General features: G+C 40.3%; 1 protein-coding gene across 1 annotated transcript in view; it reads right to left on the bottom strand.

The window, feature by feature from the left end:
• Nucleotides 1–1751: 1751 nt before the first annotated feature.
• Nucleotides 1752–17296, bottom strand: part of CAPN3 (calpain 3) — a 34940-nt gene continuing 19395 nt past the window's right edge. Inside the window, exons 11-24 of the mRNA XM_064512591.1 lie at nt 17021–17190; nt 16341–16352; nt 14672–14880; nt 13905–13941; nt 12915–12932; nt 11789–11890; nt 10374–10451; nt 8835–8892; nt 8161–8225; nt 7019–7087; nt 6376–6454; nt 4545–4661; nt 4126–4184; nt 1752–2569 (exon numbers count right to left, since the gene is read on the bottom strand). Of these exons, the coding sequence (XP_064368661.1) occupies nt 2543–2569; nt 4126–4184; nt 4545–4661; nt 6376–6454; nt 7019–7087; nt 8161–8225; nt 8835–8892; nt 10374–10451; nt 11789–11890; nt 12915–12932; nt 13905–13941; nt 14672–14880; nt 16341–16352; nt 17021–17190 (1100 nt within the window). The 3' untranslated portion in view covers nt 1752–2542. The remainder of the gene's footprint in view (nt 2570–4125; nt 4185–4544; nt 4662–6375; nt 6455–7018; nt 7088–8160; nt 8226–8834; nt 8893–10373; nt 10452–11788; nt 11891–12914; nt 12933–13904; nt 13942–14671; nt 14881–16340; nt 16353–17020; nt 17191–17296) is intronic.

Below are 17296 nucleotides of genomic sequence, written 5' to 3' on the forward strand. Positions count from 1 at the left end.
ATCTTTTGCCTGCTAGATTTTGTTTCTTTTCTGAGCACCCCAACAAAGACCATCTTAATGCCGTATTTTTTAATGTGGAAAACAATAGTTTAATGGAGATTACACAAGTCTGGAACCCAGGGCTCTTAGTATTCCAGTCATCTTGAAAGTTTAATTATGGTTAAAGCAAAAGTTGGATTTCAAGGAGAATAACTTTTCCTTAGAGCAGTCATAGGATTTTCTTACTCTTTAAGAATAGTAGCTTACAGTGCAAGACAACATGAAGAACTTTATAGCCAAAAGTTATTTTTTTTCTTAACAATCTGTCAGTTAAATGTGCTACTTAACAGAATAACTTTCAGTGGATGAGAGGATTCTTTTTTGCAATTGCACTTCACAATAGTGGATTGCTTTTTTTCTTTGTAGTGCTAGAGAACTAAGAGAAAGTTCATCCTTTGTTGTGGTTATTAAGCAGATGTTCTAATCTTAAAATTGCATGTTTAAGCCTTCATAAAATATGTTTAAATGAAAAAAATTGGAGCTTTTCATTTGACTCACTCCTTTTCAACAATGTTAAAATTGGTTCAGAAAATAGAATGCACTTTTTAAAGTACTGAATTTGGCAAAAACAGATTTTGTTTTGTGTACACATGCAAGTGGCAAGGGCTTTCCCCTCAATGAAAGGTGGTCCTGGCGAAGCTGATCTCTCTAAACCTTTTTCTTGCACTTTTTATTTTTCCTTCCATTTTTGTATTGATCAATGATTGACCAGTTCTGAAAGTCTGGCATCCTTAAAGCTGATGATAAGAGAACCTCTAAGCTCCAGTGCTTGCTTTTAATGCATTCAAAGAACTAACTTGAAAATATTTGAGATCTTAAGCTGATTTCATATTTGCTGTAGAACTTCTGAAGCTGCTATGTGCTCAAGAGAGTGGTGGGAGAAGGCTCACCATTTCATTCCCCTCTGCTCCTTCAAAAGAAAGCTAGACATGGACAAAGCCCAGTTAATGTATTTCCAGTGAAATAAAATTACTTGTACTTAATCATTCTAATAGTCTTCCCCAAATGGCCATGATATCATAAAGTATCTGTGATTTTCCTAATGGCTAGAGTGGAAGACACCTTTTACAGTAAGGAAATAACAGAATACTGTGAGGAAATAGTTTTATACCTCATCTTGATTGTGGCGTTAATCACTGTTGTGGTGGATAACCTATATCAAAAACCTGCTGCTTATTTGCTCTCTTTATCAGTCAGGTACTTTTTAAATTTATTGATCCATGAAAGTTTTGCTAAGGTGCAGTTAGTAATTTTTATCTTCTCTTGCAGTTTACATCAAATCTAGGGAGCCAATGTCATAAGGAAGATAATAATTAAACCAGATGGATAGATGCACCTTCTAGAAGATCCTCAGATCATTGCTGGGAATAGGCAGGAGGGGGAGGGGGTTATCAAAGAAAATTTAAGCCAGCCTGGACTTGTGCACAAACAGAACAGTCCCCAAAATTAACAACATAGAAATTGAGAGGACCATGCGGTAATAAGGGGTGATAATCGTACTTCCAAATGCTAGAAGTAGTGGATCTAATGTGACATACATTTCACTAAGCTACAAAAAAGCTGAGCTTTTAAATGATAACCAGTAGAAAGTAAAGGACTGTAGTTGGGGTATAGCTAAAACATATTTTGAAGTTAAAGGAGACTCCATCACCTGTTAATCATTCCATTCAGAATATTTCCAACAAAATAGGACTCTGGGGGAAAAAAAAGTGTATGTATATTTATATGCGTAAGAGGTATTTTATTTCTGGAATTGCAAATCAGTTTCTCTATTCTACAGAGAAAGCAGTTACAGTTAAAAAAGAAAAAAATCCAATATGTAATTGAGATAGTATTGAGATATTAGAAGTGTCTGGTTGCTCAGTTCTGACACTTGCTGGGGCACTAGACCAAGATTTAAAAATGCATCTGGATACCAGTTTCTTTTGCCTGACTTCCAAGTTTCTAGCGTAGCAGAAAATGAACCCTCATAGCCACATCTATAACAACATAAATGATTGGGATGCATAATATTAATGTAGATCTACCACAACTTCATGTGAAATGCTCAGTCGAAATTATGAAGAGGCTACAGTGATTGAACCAATATCAAGGCAAAGAGTAGATGACTGATTACAGGGTGGTACTAAACACTTTCACAGTTCAGATACAGTTCCAGCTTTGCCTTTGTACTGACTTTGGGGAAGATTTCTAGTTGCCAGCCTAAGCAGAATAATGGTGCATGCTCCATGACTACCATGCAGAAAAAGTTTAACTTAGTCATAAATAAGTTGTTGTTGCTCCAAGTAAAATGCCAGGGAGATGATACAAAAGTAGTTACAGAATACAAGCACTCGTCTCCCTGCGGGAGTGTGGTCGTCTGGCGCTCTGTGCTATTCATCTCGGCAAGCGAAGCCTGTACGCGAGGAAGTGTTCTTGTTGCCACTTGGGGATGAACGGAGCTAGTTGCATTCAGCAGGTATCTTGAGTGTGTTCTTAATGCTGCTGGCAGATGGCTCTGGTGTTACGCATACATCGTGAGCTGCAGCCACTAGAAGAAAAGTTAGAATTCAGGAGAATAGGAGTACAGAACAGAAGACTTGTTTTTATCGAGGCACAGGACCTAGTGCAGTATGGAGGTGGGGGCAAAGAAGGTGAGAGGACACAGGGCAGGCAATTGCTCAGTCTGTCCCTCTTTTTCATGATCTGGAGCCTGCTGCCTGTGTGGCACAGTAATGAGAGAGGAACAGCTTTAGCTCTACTAAATGCCCCTTGGTTCATTCCTCCACTGCTTCTTCAGGGCTATGCTCCACTTTCTTATTGTTCTTCCCACATGTGAATAGATGCAAATAATACAGCTCTTTGTTACACATCTATGGCCCTCCCTCCTCTGGTTTTCAAATTTGCTATGCTCCTGGACAGTGTGATTACTGCATTATTATCAGAATTGATTGCTTAATGGAATTACAATTGAAGCTGGTAAATGCTGTGGGAAGGGGAGGGAGAAAGCAAAGAAGTCATTGCCCAGCTGCTGGTCCTGCTCCTGCAGCAGCCGAACTTTGTGCAGTAGAGACAGGGATGTGGCAGCTGGCTTGCTGCTCCTCGGACCTGCCTGTGGATGTCTGAGGAAGTGGTGATCTTTGAAGCTTGAGCCCATCCCTAGGCACCTGGTAACTGCAGCCCCTCGTGCAAGGCTCTGTACAATGTGAATGTGTAAACGAGTGCTGGGAATGAATTTAAGGTTGTGCCACAGAATTATGCTACTGCGAGGCCTGCTTGGCTGCTCACCCATCACCCAGGTAGATTCTGATCCTCACCAAGTCCATTCCTCTTCCATAAATAAAGGAACAGATGATTAGAATGTGGTATCGATACGGGAGGATTATAACTACTTTGTGTCATGGTGATTTTTGACTTAAAGACCAGAGGGAGTTTTTGCCTCATTTTCTCACAAGATAAATCTGAAACAACACTTTAAAACTAACTCACATTACTACTTTTGTTGTATAGAGCTTGCTAGCATCTTTCAACATAGTAGTATTGAAAGACTTTAATTGCTGTAGCTGGCAGGCATTTTAGTGGTGGGGAATTTTGTCTAAGGCTTCTTGCTCAAATTCCTTTCTTTGCAAAAGGGGAGTGAAATTTTTCTATGTTCTCCCTAGGAGAAGACATGCTTTTAAATTTAAACTTTCTAAGTCTGCTGAATAAGATTAAAAAACAGTTAGGAACTAAATTGACCCTGGTTATCAGTTAACACATTTAAAATAAAGTATGTTTAATTAAATTGCCTCATAAAAAAAAGCTCTCAAAAATGTTTCTGAAACATGTTAAAGATGATATGAAAAGACAGTTGTCTGCCCTCCAGTTGTGTACTTACGCACCAACTGGAGTCTTGTACAACAGCTGTAGCTGGCAGAGCATGTATACATACATTTTCTATGTAAAATCAGTAGTAAAATTTTTAGCAGGTTTTGTGGACTCTTACCAACTGGATGACGATTTCAGACCAATTCTCATAGGCTTCCTCAAGAATATGTGCAATGAATAATAAGATCAAAACTCAATATTGTGACGGTGTGTTAGAAATACTGGAATAAGACTATTTACCTCCAAGACATTGAGTTTAATGATTCCATCTCCATCTTTATCAAAGGCCTGGAACGCTCCTAAAGCAATGAAAGAAAAATACATGGAATAGAGCAAATCACTGTGCTAGCAAGTAAAGATGATCCCATATAGCAAACCAAATTATGTTCCCAGAGTGCTTTGCAAACTTGTGCAGATACGTATTTACTTGGTTACCAAGTATTTCTGCTATGCTTTTCTTTAGCTAATATTAGAGAAATACAATGGCTTATTTTCTTTTGGGTTTGTATGGGATGGTTGTCGTATTTTAGAACCCCTGAGCACATATCTTAAATTATTAGAACTATATATAGACAGTAGTGCTTTAAAACAACTTTTTTTCAAGCACAATAACATATTTCTGAGAGGAGAAATGCAGTAGAAGTGGGATAGCCACTCACTGAACATAGCATCCAGTCGCACAAAGCAGCAGATGAAGCTGTTGAAGTCAATGTTCATGTTCTTGTCGGCGTAGCGCATTGTAATGATGTCGTAGAGCTGGTTGTTCAGGCGAAAGCCTGCAGAGGATGAGAAACGGGGCACAGCTGGACCACAGCTGCAGGGAAGCGCTTGTGCCACTAAATCCTAGAGAAAAGGTTTAGCCCGCCTCAAGCACTTCCCAGGCCCAGCCTAGGCTCAAGTGGGATGAAATACTACTACAGCCACAAAATGAAATGAAGCTAGAAGGAGCTTTCCTGTGTCAGGCTATTTTCTTAAAATAGAAAAAACATTTTGAAATTAATATTTTGGAATTCTGATAGCATATGAATTATCTCATACTGTAAATATGAAGAGGAATCTACAGCAAAGAGCTTAAAATTTAGGTTAGTCTGATAAGAGTGAAAAAACAAAAACTGGGACATGGAAACGTAGGACGAAGTTGCTATGCGCAGTTATGCAGTGGCTGAAAAATAGATAAGTGGGTAACTTCTTGGTTTGGTGTTATCAAACTACAGCACTGACTGATGTAATATGCCACCTAACTTCTTAAAGGAACTTTAATGATTTTGGCACCGTTGTTTGCTGGCTAAATGCAAGGTTATGTGTGGTCTCTAAGTTAAAATACTGAGACTGGATTTGGAACTTTTTATTGTAAAATGTGTTCAGGGCAGGAGGTATTTAAATAAATTATTTTACATTGACTTTCCTGGTGAGAATGAAAACCTGGAAAATACAAAATGACCCATGTTTCTCCTGTTGCAAGAGTCCAAATCCAGATTAATGAAGAACTGAGTTACTGACTTTTTGTAAAGTAAAATATAGCCATCTGTTTCTACTCCTTGATGAACTGTTACTGGTAACTGTTTGATGTACCAAGATACCAGTGAAGATCAAGGGACACTGAAATCATCACACATATAGTGAAACTTCTGATTTTCTGAATAAAGAAGTCATCTTGCTCTCTTAAAGAAACAGGAGGTGATACATTTGCTATGGGGAGCCTGCTGTCTACAGAAACAAGCTCACCAGTGTGTTTGAGAGAAGAAGCAAGACATGTTAACAATCTCTCTTGGCAAGATGAATTCCATTAATTGCAACTATTACAAAACCACTCTTTGTTGTTGCTGTGCAGGTAGAAGAGGAGACTGAGACCACAGTGGCTCAGTCTCCTCGCTGCCTGGGCAGCTACCAGCTACTGCATGGGGTGGATCTTCAACAAGAGGTGTGGATCTGCTCTGCAGCCAGAGCCAAAGGAGATGGTATAGCAACCTCTGCGTACAGTCTAGCCAAGTGCCAACTACCCCCATCTAGAGCAGTGCTGCTGGCAGACAGGATGCCCTCCCTCAGGCCAGTGCTCCTTGCGGACGCAGTCAGCATGTTGGGAATAGGGCTCTGCCCCATCACAGCTGCTACCTCGGGCCGTGGGGGTGGGTGCCGGGGGGGATGGATAACTTCCTACTGCTGTGTAAAACGTGGCACGTGAGAAGGGAGGTCACATCAGGTTTGTGAGAGCTTGAATGAAAGAACCTTACAATGGCAAAGCATTATTCGTTAAAAAGTGCAAAGAGTCAAAGAGATTATTTGGTCGGTAGGCATACAATACTTGTGCTCTGGATATTTGAAAACCTCTGCTGGAGGAAAAAAGTGATTTTGGAATTTCTCTAGGGTCTTTCAAAGGCTGCATGACATTCCTGTTTCTGCTCTGTAACACAGCAACTAAAATGAGGTTTCACCTCCATCTACTCTCTCCTGTTTCTTCAACTGTTAGGCACTGACTACTAGGGGAAGTACCTGCATCATTGACTGCGTTACGCATCTCATAGCTGTTAATCGTTCCAGAATGATCCGTGTCATAACGCTTGAAAATTTTCTGGAAAAACAAAAAAATAAATGCACAACAGAAATAAAAACTGGGATACATACCCTAGACTTTAGGCACTTGAAGGCTGTGTCATCTGCCTTATATTCCTACTGGGCAGCCTAGGTTGTTAGCACAGTCCCAAAGTATAATTATTTAATCCTATGCTGTGAAAGGCAAAGAACTCTTTCTCCTAAAGACCCTCCTTGTTTGACTTGAGTTTATGCTGTAAATCCTCTCTCTTGATTATCCTAATTAAGCTATTAATGGCCTGGATCTAGTTCCCATCACCATCTTCCTCAATCTCATGTGCATCCATTATGCTTTGACTGGTGGTGGAGGGGGGAATCCTTATGTTAGTGATTGGTGCTGGAGCTTCATAGATGTAGGTTATTTGCTTAGGCTGTGAGTAGGATGAGGAAAGTCATTAATTTTCTTTTTAAAGGCTTGTTTATAATTTTTTGAGCATTTCTTTTGTTGTAGTATTACAGGGCATGTAGTGAGGTTTGTATTTCCTATGCAAACTTTTTTACCATGGAAGTTTTGGAGAACACCACTATGAAAATTCAGCAATACCTGCCAGCTTTTAATCTTGTCCCAGAGATGTCGAAACTCATCAAAGTTTATCTTCCCTGAGCCGTCTGTCTGTGGTGCAAGCATTCAGGTAAAAAAAATATTTTAAAGTAAAGTTAGGAAGTCTACAGCCACTGGTGAGAAGGGATGACTGTGAAACCTAGTTCAAGATTTTTCTCAGCAGTAAGAGCTGGCTGAAGCATGCAGTAAAACACTTGTGAACAATCTTGTCAAATCTGAACTGTATTTTGTTACAGGAGTGTGAAGTACTACTTGCTTATGTGGAAGCAAACCTGTAGTAAAGAAAAGTAGCTATTGTAAAGTACATGTGAGCAGGATATTTCAGCGGGGTCATTTCAAATGCCTCCAAGTGTGAAGTTCTCTGCAAAGTTTTTAGATAGCTGAGCTTTGTCCTAGAATGAAGCTCCTTCTGATTTGTTTCAGATGAAACCAAAAGTAAGCAAAATGTTGTCTAAAACTATTTATGAAATGTATTTAGGCTCCAACCATTATGCTTTTAGGTTGTAGTTCCAATTTTGTTCTGATCATATTTGAATGTGCATATGTTCTCTCAGAATTATACATTATGTCAAATAGGAAAGCTGAGTGATGTTGTATTAGAGATAAGCCTGCGTGGCATCTTGTGGTGTGTTTTACTGCATTTGCTCTGAGACAATTTCTGTATGCTTTAGATGCTAACTATACAGTAGAATGTATAATACATTGTAAAGGTAAGAGAGAAGTACACAAAGTTTGTTGGCAAAAAAACTATATATATGTATATGTCAAAGAGGCTTAAAAAAAAAAAACTTCTTATGCTTTAGTATGTAAGCTAGCCAGTAACTGATAACTAAGGGAGGGTATCATACTGACATACTTATTCTGCAGTTCTCTGTTTTGGGATGTTTTCATTTGTCACCTATGCTAATGCTGAGATGACTGGAATTAAGATGCGCCAAACCTGGAATGCTTTGTGTTATCTGGCTACAGAATATGAAGTACTGTTTTTCTTCCCTGGCTTACTACCTTGCATTTGACATGGTTCAATAACAAGTGTGGGTAGGAGGAGGAGTGACATGGGGAATAATAAAGCTCAAGTGGCCTGGAGTGGTATCAAGCACTCTGCTTCCACTGGAAAAGGATACATCCATCAGAGCAATCATGCTGCGACAGGATTCCAGTTCAAATCCTTCTGTCTTTAGGTCCTTATCTGAAATAAATGATCACAGGTGAGAACAGATCGTGCAAGTCAGCAAGTGCCTCTTCCCCTTAGAGATGACTCTACTCAAAGTAGAACCAAATCTACTTCCTTCATCTTTCGAGAAATGAGTGAGAGAGAAATCCAGAAAGACTTTTAGTTATTGCTTGGGAATTGGAGATGAACTTTCTTGATGTGTTGTATACAATCTTAGTCTGCAAACTTCCTGAAAACTCTGCGTTAACTTCTAGGTAACTAAGTGAGCCCAGGCTGATGTTTGCTATACCCGGGGGGAAAAAGTCTGCCTCTCTATTACATTTTTAAGGGCATTTGCAGACTGCTAGAAATGCTATATTATCCTGCTTGGTGCTTTCAACAAGCTTTTGCTCATTTCTGCCTTATCAGCCTGTATCACTGTAGAGACTGTTATCACTTGTAGCGAGCATCTCCTCGAAAAATTCAGCCTGCTAAAGCCTCAGATGGGGATTGCATGGAAGTGTAACTAGGAAACTTGTGAACTTGAAGCCATAAGTACTTTAAGAGTGCAACTTGGGGGAGGGGGCGAATACTTCACGTCACAGATTTTTGTCCAGAGTTATTGAAAAACGTGCTGAAACTCACGTTTTTTTACAACATTATTGAGAACATTCCTGAGTTCTTCAGCATTGATCTCCATGTCCTGGTGAGAAATGCAGGGGGAATATCATTAGCTACAACATTCATTACTGAGCAAATTGTTTCATGGGTAGATATCCTAAGAGAAAGAGGTCTTTATCTGGTCACTTTTCAGCCTGGCACGTGCTTTAAACTAGTTCATATAAACATTGGCCCAAATCTTTCCCCAGACTGCAGCTACACCTTCAGCACAAAGTAGATCAAAAGTTACTGTATACCGTTTATGTGGTCATCGACATCGCTTAAAGGGTCCCGCTGCGTTGAGGTTAACCTGCTCTAGCTGATGTGTCACTGCATACATCTGTTACCTTGGGATCCACGGCCTCCCCTGGAGCTCAGGTTCTTGGCTTTCTTCAGAAAGCAAAGGTGAGGTAATAAGATGTGTTTTTTGGCCAGAAGAGATACTGTGCAGGAATATCTATTCCTCGCCTAGACTTGCATTGATTTTCAGTGCATGTCCTTCACTGCTGGAATGATGGAACAGGTAGAGACTAATTGCATGTGTACTAATATATTTTGCTTTCCGTCTTATCTAATGCTTTTTTTGTCCTACTCCCAGAATTAGTAAGAGGAAGATATGCAAACACTTGTGATTAAAAACCACCAGTGATGTTACTTGAAAAATTATTCAACAGACAATTCCTGCTCTCCACAAATTAGAGTTTTTGATTTCTTGGTGTTTCCTTACAGGTGGAATTGTCACCTTTGCTTTCTGAATGTTTATAGTGAGTTGAATTCTAGAACTGCAGTGACAAATTATTTAGCTATAGAGCCAGAGTATGAAGTGCTGGTTCCCCATACATCATTCTGCAGTTGTGCCCTGGGGATGCTTCTCTGCAGGAGTGAGAGAGCAGTTTGTTCTTTTTCCAGTCAGTCATCCTGCTGCCAAATTGACAACCAGATAACAAGGAAAGCCAGTTAAGCTTTCATTAGTCAATTAACCTGTCTTCAGGGAGCAAGATTAAAGTTGCCAAACCTATTTTATGTGGTTTATTAAACTGTAACTAGAACAACCACTAATTTCAAATCACTGTATAAGCCAAAATGCCAAATGTGAAAATCTCTGTATCCTATTACCAGCCTCTTGAGTTATGCTGTTCTTTGATCTGCTTCCATTTTTAACTTGCCTAATTAAGCATATACTGGAGAGAATTTTATTTTTAACTTGTTTATATGTTATGCAAAGTTGTTCAAGAAATTCTGTATAGCCTCATGTAGTCATGATAGGAAAAAGCCGAATTTAAATATGACCTCCTTGTACACAGGAATGACAGCATGACTGTTCTTTTTACTAAGTTACATGTGTGCCTGAGGACAGCTGTATACTTAATTGGATTTTGATTCGATTTGATTTGATTTTGCTTAGCTTGAGCTCTCAAAGGAAATTTGGTGAAGAACTTCAGTGTTTTGAGTCTGTGAAGCAGTAGATAGCTGTTGTGGCTAAACTGATTTGAAGGCACAGATAGGGATGGGCTGAGTACTCACGTCCCCTGCAATCTGTCGGAAAATATTCCTGAACTGTTTTTCCTCTTCACTCGCCTCTCGAGCTTTTCCTGAAGCACGCTGAAAAGCAAAGATATAACATTAGCCCAGTGGGAAAGAGAAAGGAGTTTGAGGGCCTGGATGGCTCAATCACCCTTGCTCCGAAACAACCTCCTAGCAAAACTGGAGCTCTTCAGAGCAACATGTCATCCTCCTGGTCCTTTCCCCTTTCTTCTTCTAGAAAATGGTTAAATGTATTTCTTGGTGAAACTGCTGAGTTTTTAACTTCATCCTATTGCTTGCATTTCTCTTGGAAGTAGCCTAAATGGTTACTTTCAGTTCAGGATGTTTATATTCTAATTTTGTGTTTCAAAGCATTATAAAGGACAAATTTGGAGGGGAAAAGAAAAGTCTGTTCCATAGCCCTGTAGGCTGTGAATTGACCAGAAGGACTCTGGGAGCTGAGAGTGCTCTCTAGTGTGGGAGGCCCCTTTCTTAAGACAAGTATCCCAGAAGACTGCTTCTCTTTCACCACTTCTCTCTTTACAGAACACATGCAAAGAGCAAGCCTGAACTCCAAGGCTGATACCTGAAGTATGCTGAAAAAGAAACATATTTTAAATGTTTTTTCCTGGTACTGTTCAATTACAGGAATTACATGCAACAAATGAAGGTGAATTTCTTGGCTTAATTCTTATTTTTGTTTGTCTAAACACAGTAAAAAGTTAAGGTGTAGTTCCCACTTCATTGCCTACAAGCTCTGGCAGTCATGCAGCAAAACAGCAACACTCCCTGTGAGCAGGGACACTATAAGCTGTGGCTCCAAATGGGCTTGGGTTCAGGATCTGGCTGTTGTACCTCAGGTGCCTCCTCTGCCTTCTGTGGACACAAAGTCTCAGTTCACTGTCCTGTTTTTTTCACTCCTCTCTGGGAGTGAAAGAAAAGCAGAGCGCAGGAGCTCCTGGGGTTACTCAGCCTTTTTCTGTCTGGCCAGCAGGACTGGTACAGGGCCACCTAATTTGTACTGGGGAGAGGCCGTGACCAGTGCCAGGAGCCTCTTGGAGCCTCTCCTGAATGATTTGCACCTGTGCCCCCTGTAAAGTAGGTGCTGCTTTGGGGGGCAGAGTTACAGTGGGTTGAACTTCGCTTCTAGGGGGAAGAGATTTCTCGCAGCCTGGATCCTTGTATAAATGGGAGCAACTTGGAGTTGTTTTCAAGCAGCTGCATCCTCCAGCACAGGCATTAAATAACTGAAGGGATAGTCTCTGGTCTCCAAAACTTGTTAGACCGCCTAAAACCCATGCAAATTATGTGAAGTATCTAAGGACACTTCTTTGCCCCATTGTGCTCTGCCCAGCCACTCCTTCACGCTAGCCAGGCCATGCTCTATTTTCTGCCTTGCCAGCTGCTGCAGAGACCTTTTTCTCATCTATGCTGTTTTTTTCACCATCTTTGCCTGAGTCTTCATCTGCTGTCAACTCCTTATTGCTGTTCGCTCTGTCAGAAACAAAGATGATAGGCTAGAAGAAGAAGGAAGAGAGCAAAAGAGAGAAAAGTGGAAATTACACAAGAAGCAGTGGGGAAAGTATCTGGGCCACCCATTCTGTGGTAAAGCGCATGCTGCAACAGCTCCCACCCCTGACAGGGCACCAAAAAAGCCACAGCTGGGAATGTAAAAAAGGAATCTCTGAAGTTACTGCTTTCTTCATGCTAAAAAGAAAGCTGCAAAACACCTTGCGCAATCTTTGGCATCTAGTTTTCATGTCCAGGAAGCAAGCGACAATTTAAACTTCACTTGTTTTTTTCTTTGGACAAAATCTTGCCCTTCTCCATGAAAGACAGTAGCACTTAAAGAAAAACAGAATCCAAACCCTACACAGAAAATGAGTTTATTGTATTTCTATAGGAACTTGTTAGCTGTGTGAAGCTTACGTTCTTTCTCTGTATTGATTCTTGAAGCATTCAGCTGTAGGGAGCCACATGCAATTGTTCTGTTTTAGTATATTCAAAGCAAGGAAAGATGCTACAAGATGTGAATATTTGCTCCTATAGTTTTAACTGGAATCAACCATGTCCTCAGATTAAAATGCCCAATTGTATTTTCTGGGTCCTTTTATGGGCTGATCTGCTTTATGATGTTTCATGGACAATTTGGGGTATATATGAAAGAGGAATCCAAAATGGAATCAGGCACGTTAACCTTCAGAATATTTCCCTTGTGGGCCTTTCTGCATCTTTCCCCCCAGCCACTAATTTTACTTGTAAGCTCAGTGTATGTTTTTTGGTTGCTGAATGGCTTGTATAAAGTGGAAAGGAGAACCCTTTTCTCCAAGTGAGAGGAGTACATGATGCTATAGCTATTTTAGTGTAGGAAGACAAAATCTTTGCTGCCTGCAAACAGCCTTTTATCCAGTGTCCTTCATTAACTAGATCAATTTCCAGATGCAGAGAAATCACTAATTACAAGAAAGAACTCAGCTCCTGCTGCATGCATTGCACATGCGCTTTTCCTTGCTGGCACTCTGCACATGCCCAAGTACCCACCTTGCCTTTTTTCTTCTTCTGTAGAAAAAGAGAGTTAAAAAAGTGTTTATAAACAGAGTTGTAGATTTTGCCCAGATCATACAGAGTGAGATAGTAAAGTGCTATTTTTTCCTCTTTCTTGCATTTGTTTTTCCTATTCATCTATATTCATACAGTTCTCAAATCTGAAAAATCTGAGGGGAAGATGCACCCATAAAGACACTTTATACTGAAGGATAGGAACAGCAGAACCATATCAAAGCAGTGGCCCGTTTTATTTGGACCTCTGTTCGCATGAATAAAATCTCTATTTAGCTTTGGCTCTATTACTCTTCTTTCTCCCAACCAGTTGGGGCCACAGAGGTTGAACTTCTGTTCCCATGAATCAGTGGTATTTGAGATGGCAATTAATTTTTTTTTTTTTGTTACTGTGGCAGCAAATGAAAGGGAAACACTTCGAGCAAGATTTAGTAATATTCTATTTTGTGCAAGAGCATTCTCTCTGTTTTTTTCAAGACTAATTCTATTGATATACTGATAATATATTCACAGATATGTTAAAAACTCAGGCCCAAAGAGTTACAGCTTGTCATGGATGCTAGTTTGAATCACATTATCATCTGGATCCCTTTCCAGAAAACATGTACTTTAAAATAAGATTTTTTTTTTATTAGATGAGATGCTAGTTTTACAAATAAAAAATCCTGAAGCACAGAGCTAGGCCTTCTCCAGAATATGAATACTCTTAATCGACAAAGGCAATAGAAATGCTTCTTTATACCAAGAGCAGGTTTCAAATCATACAAAAGATCTTGGTCTGTCCAGATCATAAAGTCGTGTGTATAAAGCCAAATGTTAGTAGAAGTGTTTTGATGAGAAAATATGGGAATTTTTGATAACGAAAGGGTCATGTGGCTACAGTGGTTTCCTGCTACAGATTCTGCTAGAGGTGACAGTCCTTCCCCTCTTTCCCACTATTCATGTGCAAAAGAGGCACTGGATAGTACTCACCGATGGACGCTGTGCTTCAATCATGTTTTCAACTTCCCTAGAAGATGGCAGAAAGTAAATAAATGAGGAAAGTGGCTGTTGACAATTTTTTTTGTTTGTTTCTGCAGACTGTTTGTAAGCAGCCACTTGAAGTTTCAAAATGGACAGTGGTTTGGGTTGGCTTTTAAGCATTACAGTTGCAAACCCTAGGCATAGCTCTTCCCTTTGAGCTGAGCATCCCAAGTATCACCTCCAAGAATGCTGCTGCCTGGGCTGTGTCCTCTCAGAGCCTTGCCACCACTGAACTTGGATAGCTGGGGGTAAGACGAAAGCTGTTTGACCCTAAACAATGTGAAACTGGCTGCCAATTTGCCAAGCTCTGGGAACCCATTAGAAGAGCAGGATATAAAAGGAATAACTACCTATTTGTGTGTTTCCTTCATGACTGAAGCCAGATCTGGTTCAATGATCTGGCTAGCAAAAGTTTCAGTTGGTGGCATATAGCAAGAAGCAACAAACTGTTTCATTTTCATCATAAAAACTGCAAAGGGTATGTTTACGAAGGATATCCTGCAACTGGTAAGCTTCTCCAAAGACAGTTCAAAACACACTCTTGTTAGGCTTTAAGGGAAGCTCAGGGAAATGAGTTTGTAGCTTCAGGTTTCTAAGGGGGTTAAGAAAACTATATGAGATACAAGAGCACTGTGTGGCAAACTTGGGACGTGACTATAACAAGCTAGTGAGCTCACCCCCTCCTTTTGGGCCAGATAAATGGATTTGGAACTTACTCAGAAAAACTTCTTTTCTCCGAGAAGACCCTCAGGATGAACTCTCCTTCCTGGTGAGGTTCATATGTTGATGGGATGACAACATACTCACTGGGTGGTAGCCGGAAGCGCTCAGATATTTCTCGCATGTTTATGTAGGTCTTACTTCTAGCTTTGGAGGCATTGTAGAGAAAAAAATCCTTTTGCAAGTGGTGCTTATTACCATGCATCTGCAGAACAAATGAGTCAAACAATCTGTCTTCAGCAAAACTTTACGCGTTCCCTAGGTGGTTACTCATGCAGGCAGCACAAAGTCATGGCAGAAAATACAAATGAAACAGCAGCTTAGCATGCAGGAAACTGACTGGGACAGCTGGCTGGGTACAGGAATGGAGTTTTTCCATATTTAAGTTGCTACTCGCTAGGTTCAGTTGGCTTCTGAGGGCTGCTCCATGGTCCACCTGGAGTGTGTTGGCAGGTTCACCCATGTTGTTGAGATGCCACAGCGCAGCGGCCAGGCAACAGTGAGACACAGTGGTCTTGGACCTCTCTGCAGAGTCCGCCTCTTCCCTGAGCCTTTTCCTTGGGAAGGAGTTGAGGTATGCTGGTGTGCTGTTATAGCCTCAACAATGTGTCTAGTAATGTGAGACTCTCACAGGCTGACTGTCTCTCATCAGCACTAAAATTATTATTATTATTTAAACCTATAACAACAAAACTTAAGTCATACCTGCTTCAAAGGCAGTTCTCTTCTGCTGTGTAGATGCTTTTATCTGACTTTAGTCACACACAGCTTAAAAAAAAAAAAGTTCAGCTGCTTTCTTTTGAGGGTGGTATGGCAAGGAATGATATATGCAAGCTCCTACATATAGCATGGAAAAGTGAAGGTGTTTTCTGTGGAAACTTGTCCTTGCCTGGAAAAAATGTGAACTGTGTATGAGCTTCAGATACATGATCATCAAATTCTGCCTTGGTTCAAATATGAAAATTGGGTCAGGGATTGTGGGTTACAAACACTTGCTAGTTGTTTTCTGCAGAAATAACCAGCTGTAAAACTGAGTAAAGACACCATTCAGGTTGTCCTCTTTACATTCTCCAGGTAGTATAGCTTTGATATGAGCTTGTTGCAAAACTTGTGGTGCCAACAATTCAGCTGCTGGCAGGCTCAGAAAAACATCATCTGTGTACTTTTAATATGCGCTTTTTTTGTGATCACAATGGCTGAAAATACTGTTGTTTTCCAGAGAATACAGTTACATAACAGACAATTCTGAAAACAGAGAGAAAAAATTCTATGGCTGCAGAAAGTATGGTCATTGATATTATTTGCAGGAGGAAACAGAATTGGTCTAGGATTCTTCTGTACTGAGTGTAACATCCAAGAGATAGCCGATATTGTGTGCTGCGGTCCAGGCTCACTGACTGAAAGCCATGCCCAGATTACATATAAAATAGAAGAACTGAGGAAAAGGTGCAGGTGAAAACAAGGTGTGAGTGAGAAGGAATTCCAGATAACTCACAAAATGTTACTACTAAACACTCAAAGCAGAAAGATTAACAACTTCATTTCTGTTGCATCCCTGAAAACAAACTTGACTGGATAGTTTCCAGCTGACTTACAGACAGGCACAACAGTAACACAATCTGAGTATACATCAAGATGTCAACTCTGCCTCCATTCTGCTCATACCTCTTTGGGCACCTTAGGGAGAAACAAAGAAAAGAAAGAGTCAGGGGTGCTAGGTGAGTCCACTTGTTTAGAAGATCACATAAAAGGCTGTTCACACACTTCTGGGGATGCAGCCAGTCATTAAAACACCCCCAGTTATATAAATACTCTAAGCAACTTCTCCCTTTCTTTCCAGATTTCTTGGGTTCTACATAGGATTCACTAAGATTAGAGCTAGATACATTTGTGCAAGGAATCAAGCAAACTGATTTCTTTGTGAAGTAAATAGGAGGGATAGGGGTTGCTCATTATACTTGAAAATTGTCTTGAATGTCCCCTCATCTGTTCAATAACAGATAACTGCTATCCAGTTTTATATGATTCTGCCAATGCAATGTTTAATTTCAGCAAGAATGAACAGGTGACTGAAGAATATATGGGACAGAATATGTTAACATCTGATATTAAGTGACTATAAAAGCCTACTGCTTCCAGATGGGGTGAATCCTGAGATTACTATGGGCTAAATGGTTAGTAAGTCTGGAATTTCTCTTCTTTCTTTCAGGTTTTCCCTTGAGTGCCTTGAAAAGCAAAAATTGCAATCATGTAGTCAGGCTGAATTGGTTCAGTCACTGGGAAAATGCGTACTGTTGGGATTTGTGACCACTGGACAGAGCACAGAGTCTGGGTAGTGCTAGTACCTCATAGATGGCAAAGCCAATAGTGTACAGGTTGGCTCCCAGCTTGCGTTCTTTCCTCCTGTTTTTCTGCATCAGTGCAACAAGGAAGCTGCAGACGACCTCCTCATCCTCAGGATCATCATCTTCCTCCAGGAGCCTCAAGCGATACTGGGGATTGGTCCAAAATGTATCTGTGAAATCCCCCAACAGCCCCAAAGCAAATGTGTAAAGCTTCAGGTTTCTAACAATACTCATTATCAAGCAAACCTTTAGTGTTCCCTACCTGTGGTTCTTGAG

The sequence above is a fragment of the Dromaius novaehollandiae genome, chromosome 5, assembly GCF_036370855.1.
Source record: "Dromaius novaehollandiae isolate bDroNov1 chromosome 5, bDroNov1.hap1, whole genome shotgun sequence".
NCBI classification, from domain to species: domain Eukaryota; kingdom Metazoa; phylum Chordata; class Aves; order Casuariiformes; family Dromaiidae; genus Dromaius; species Dromaius novaehollandiae.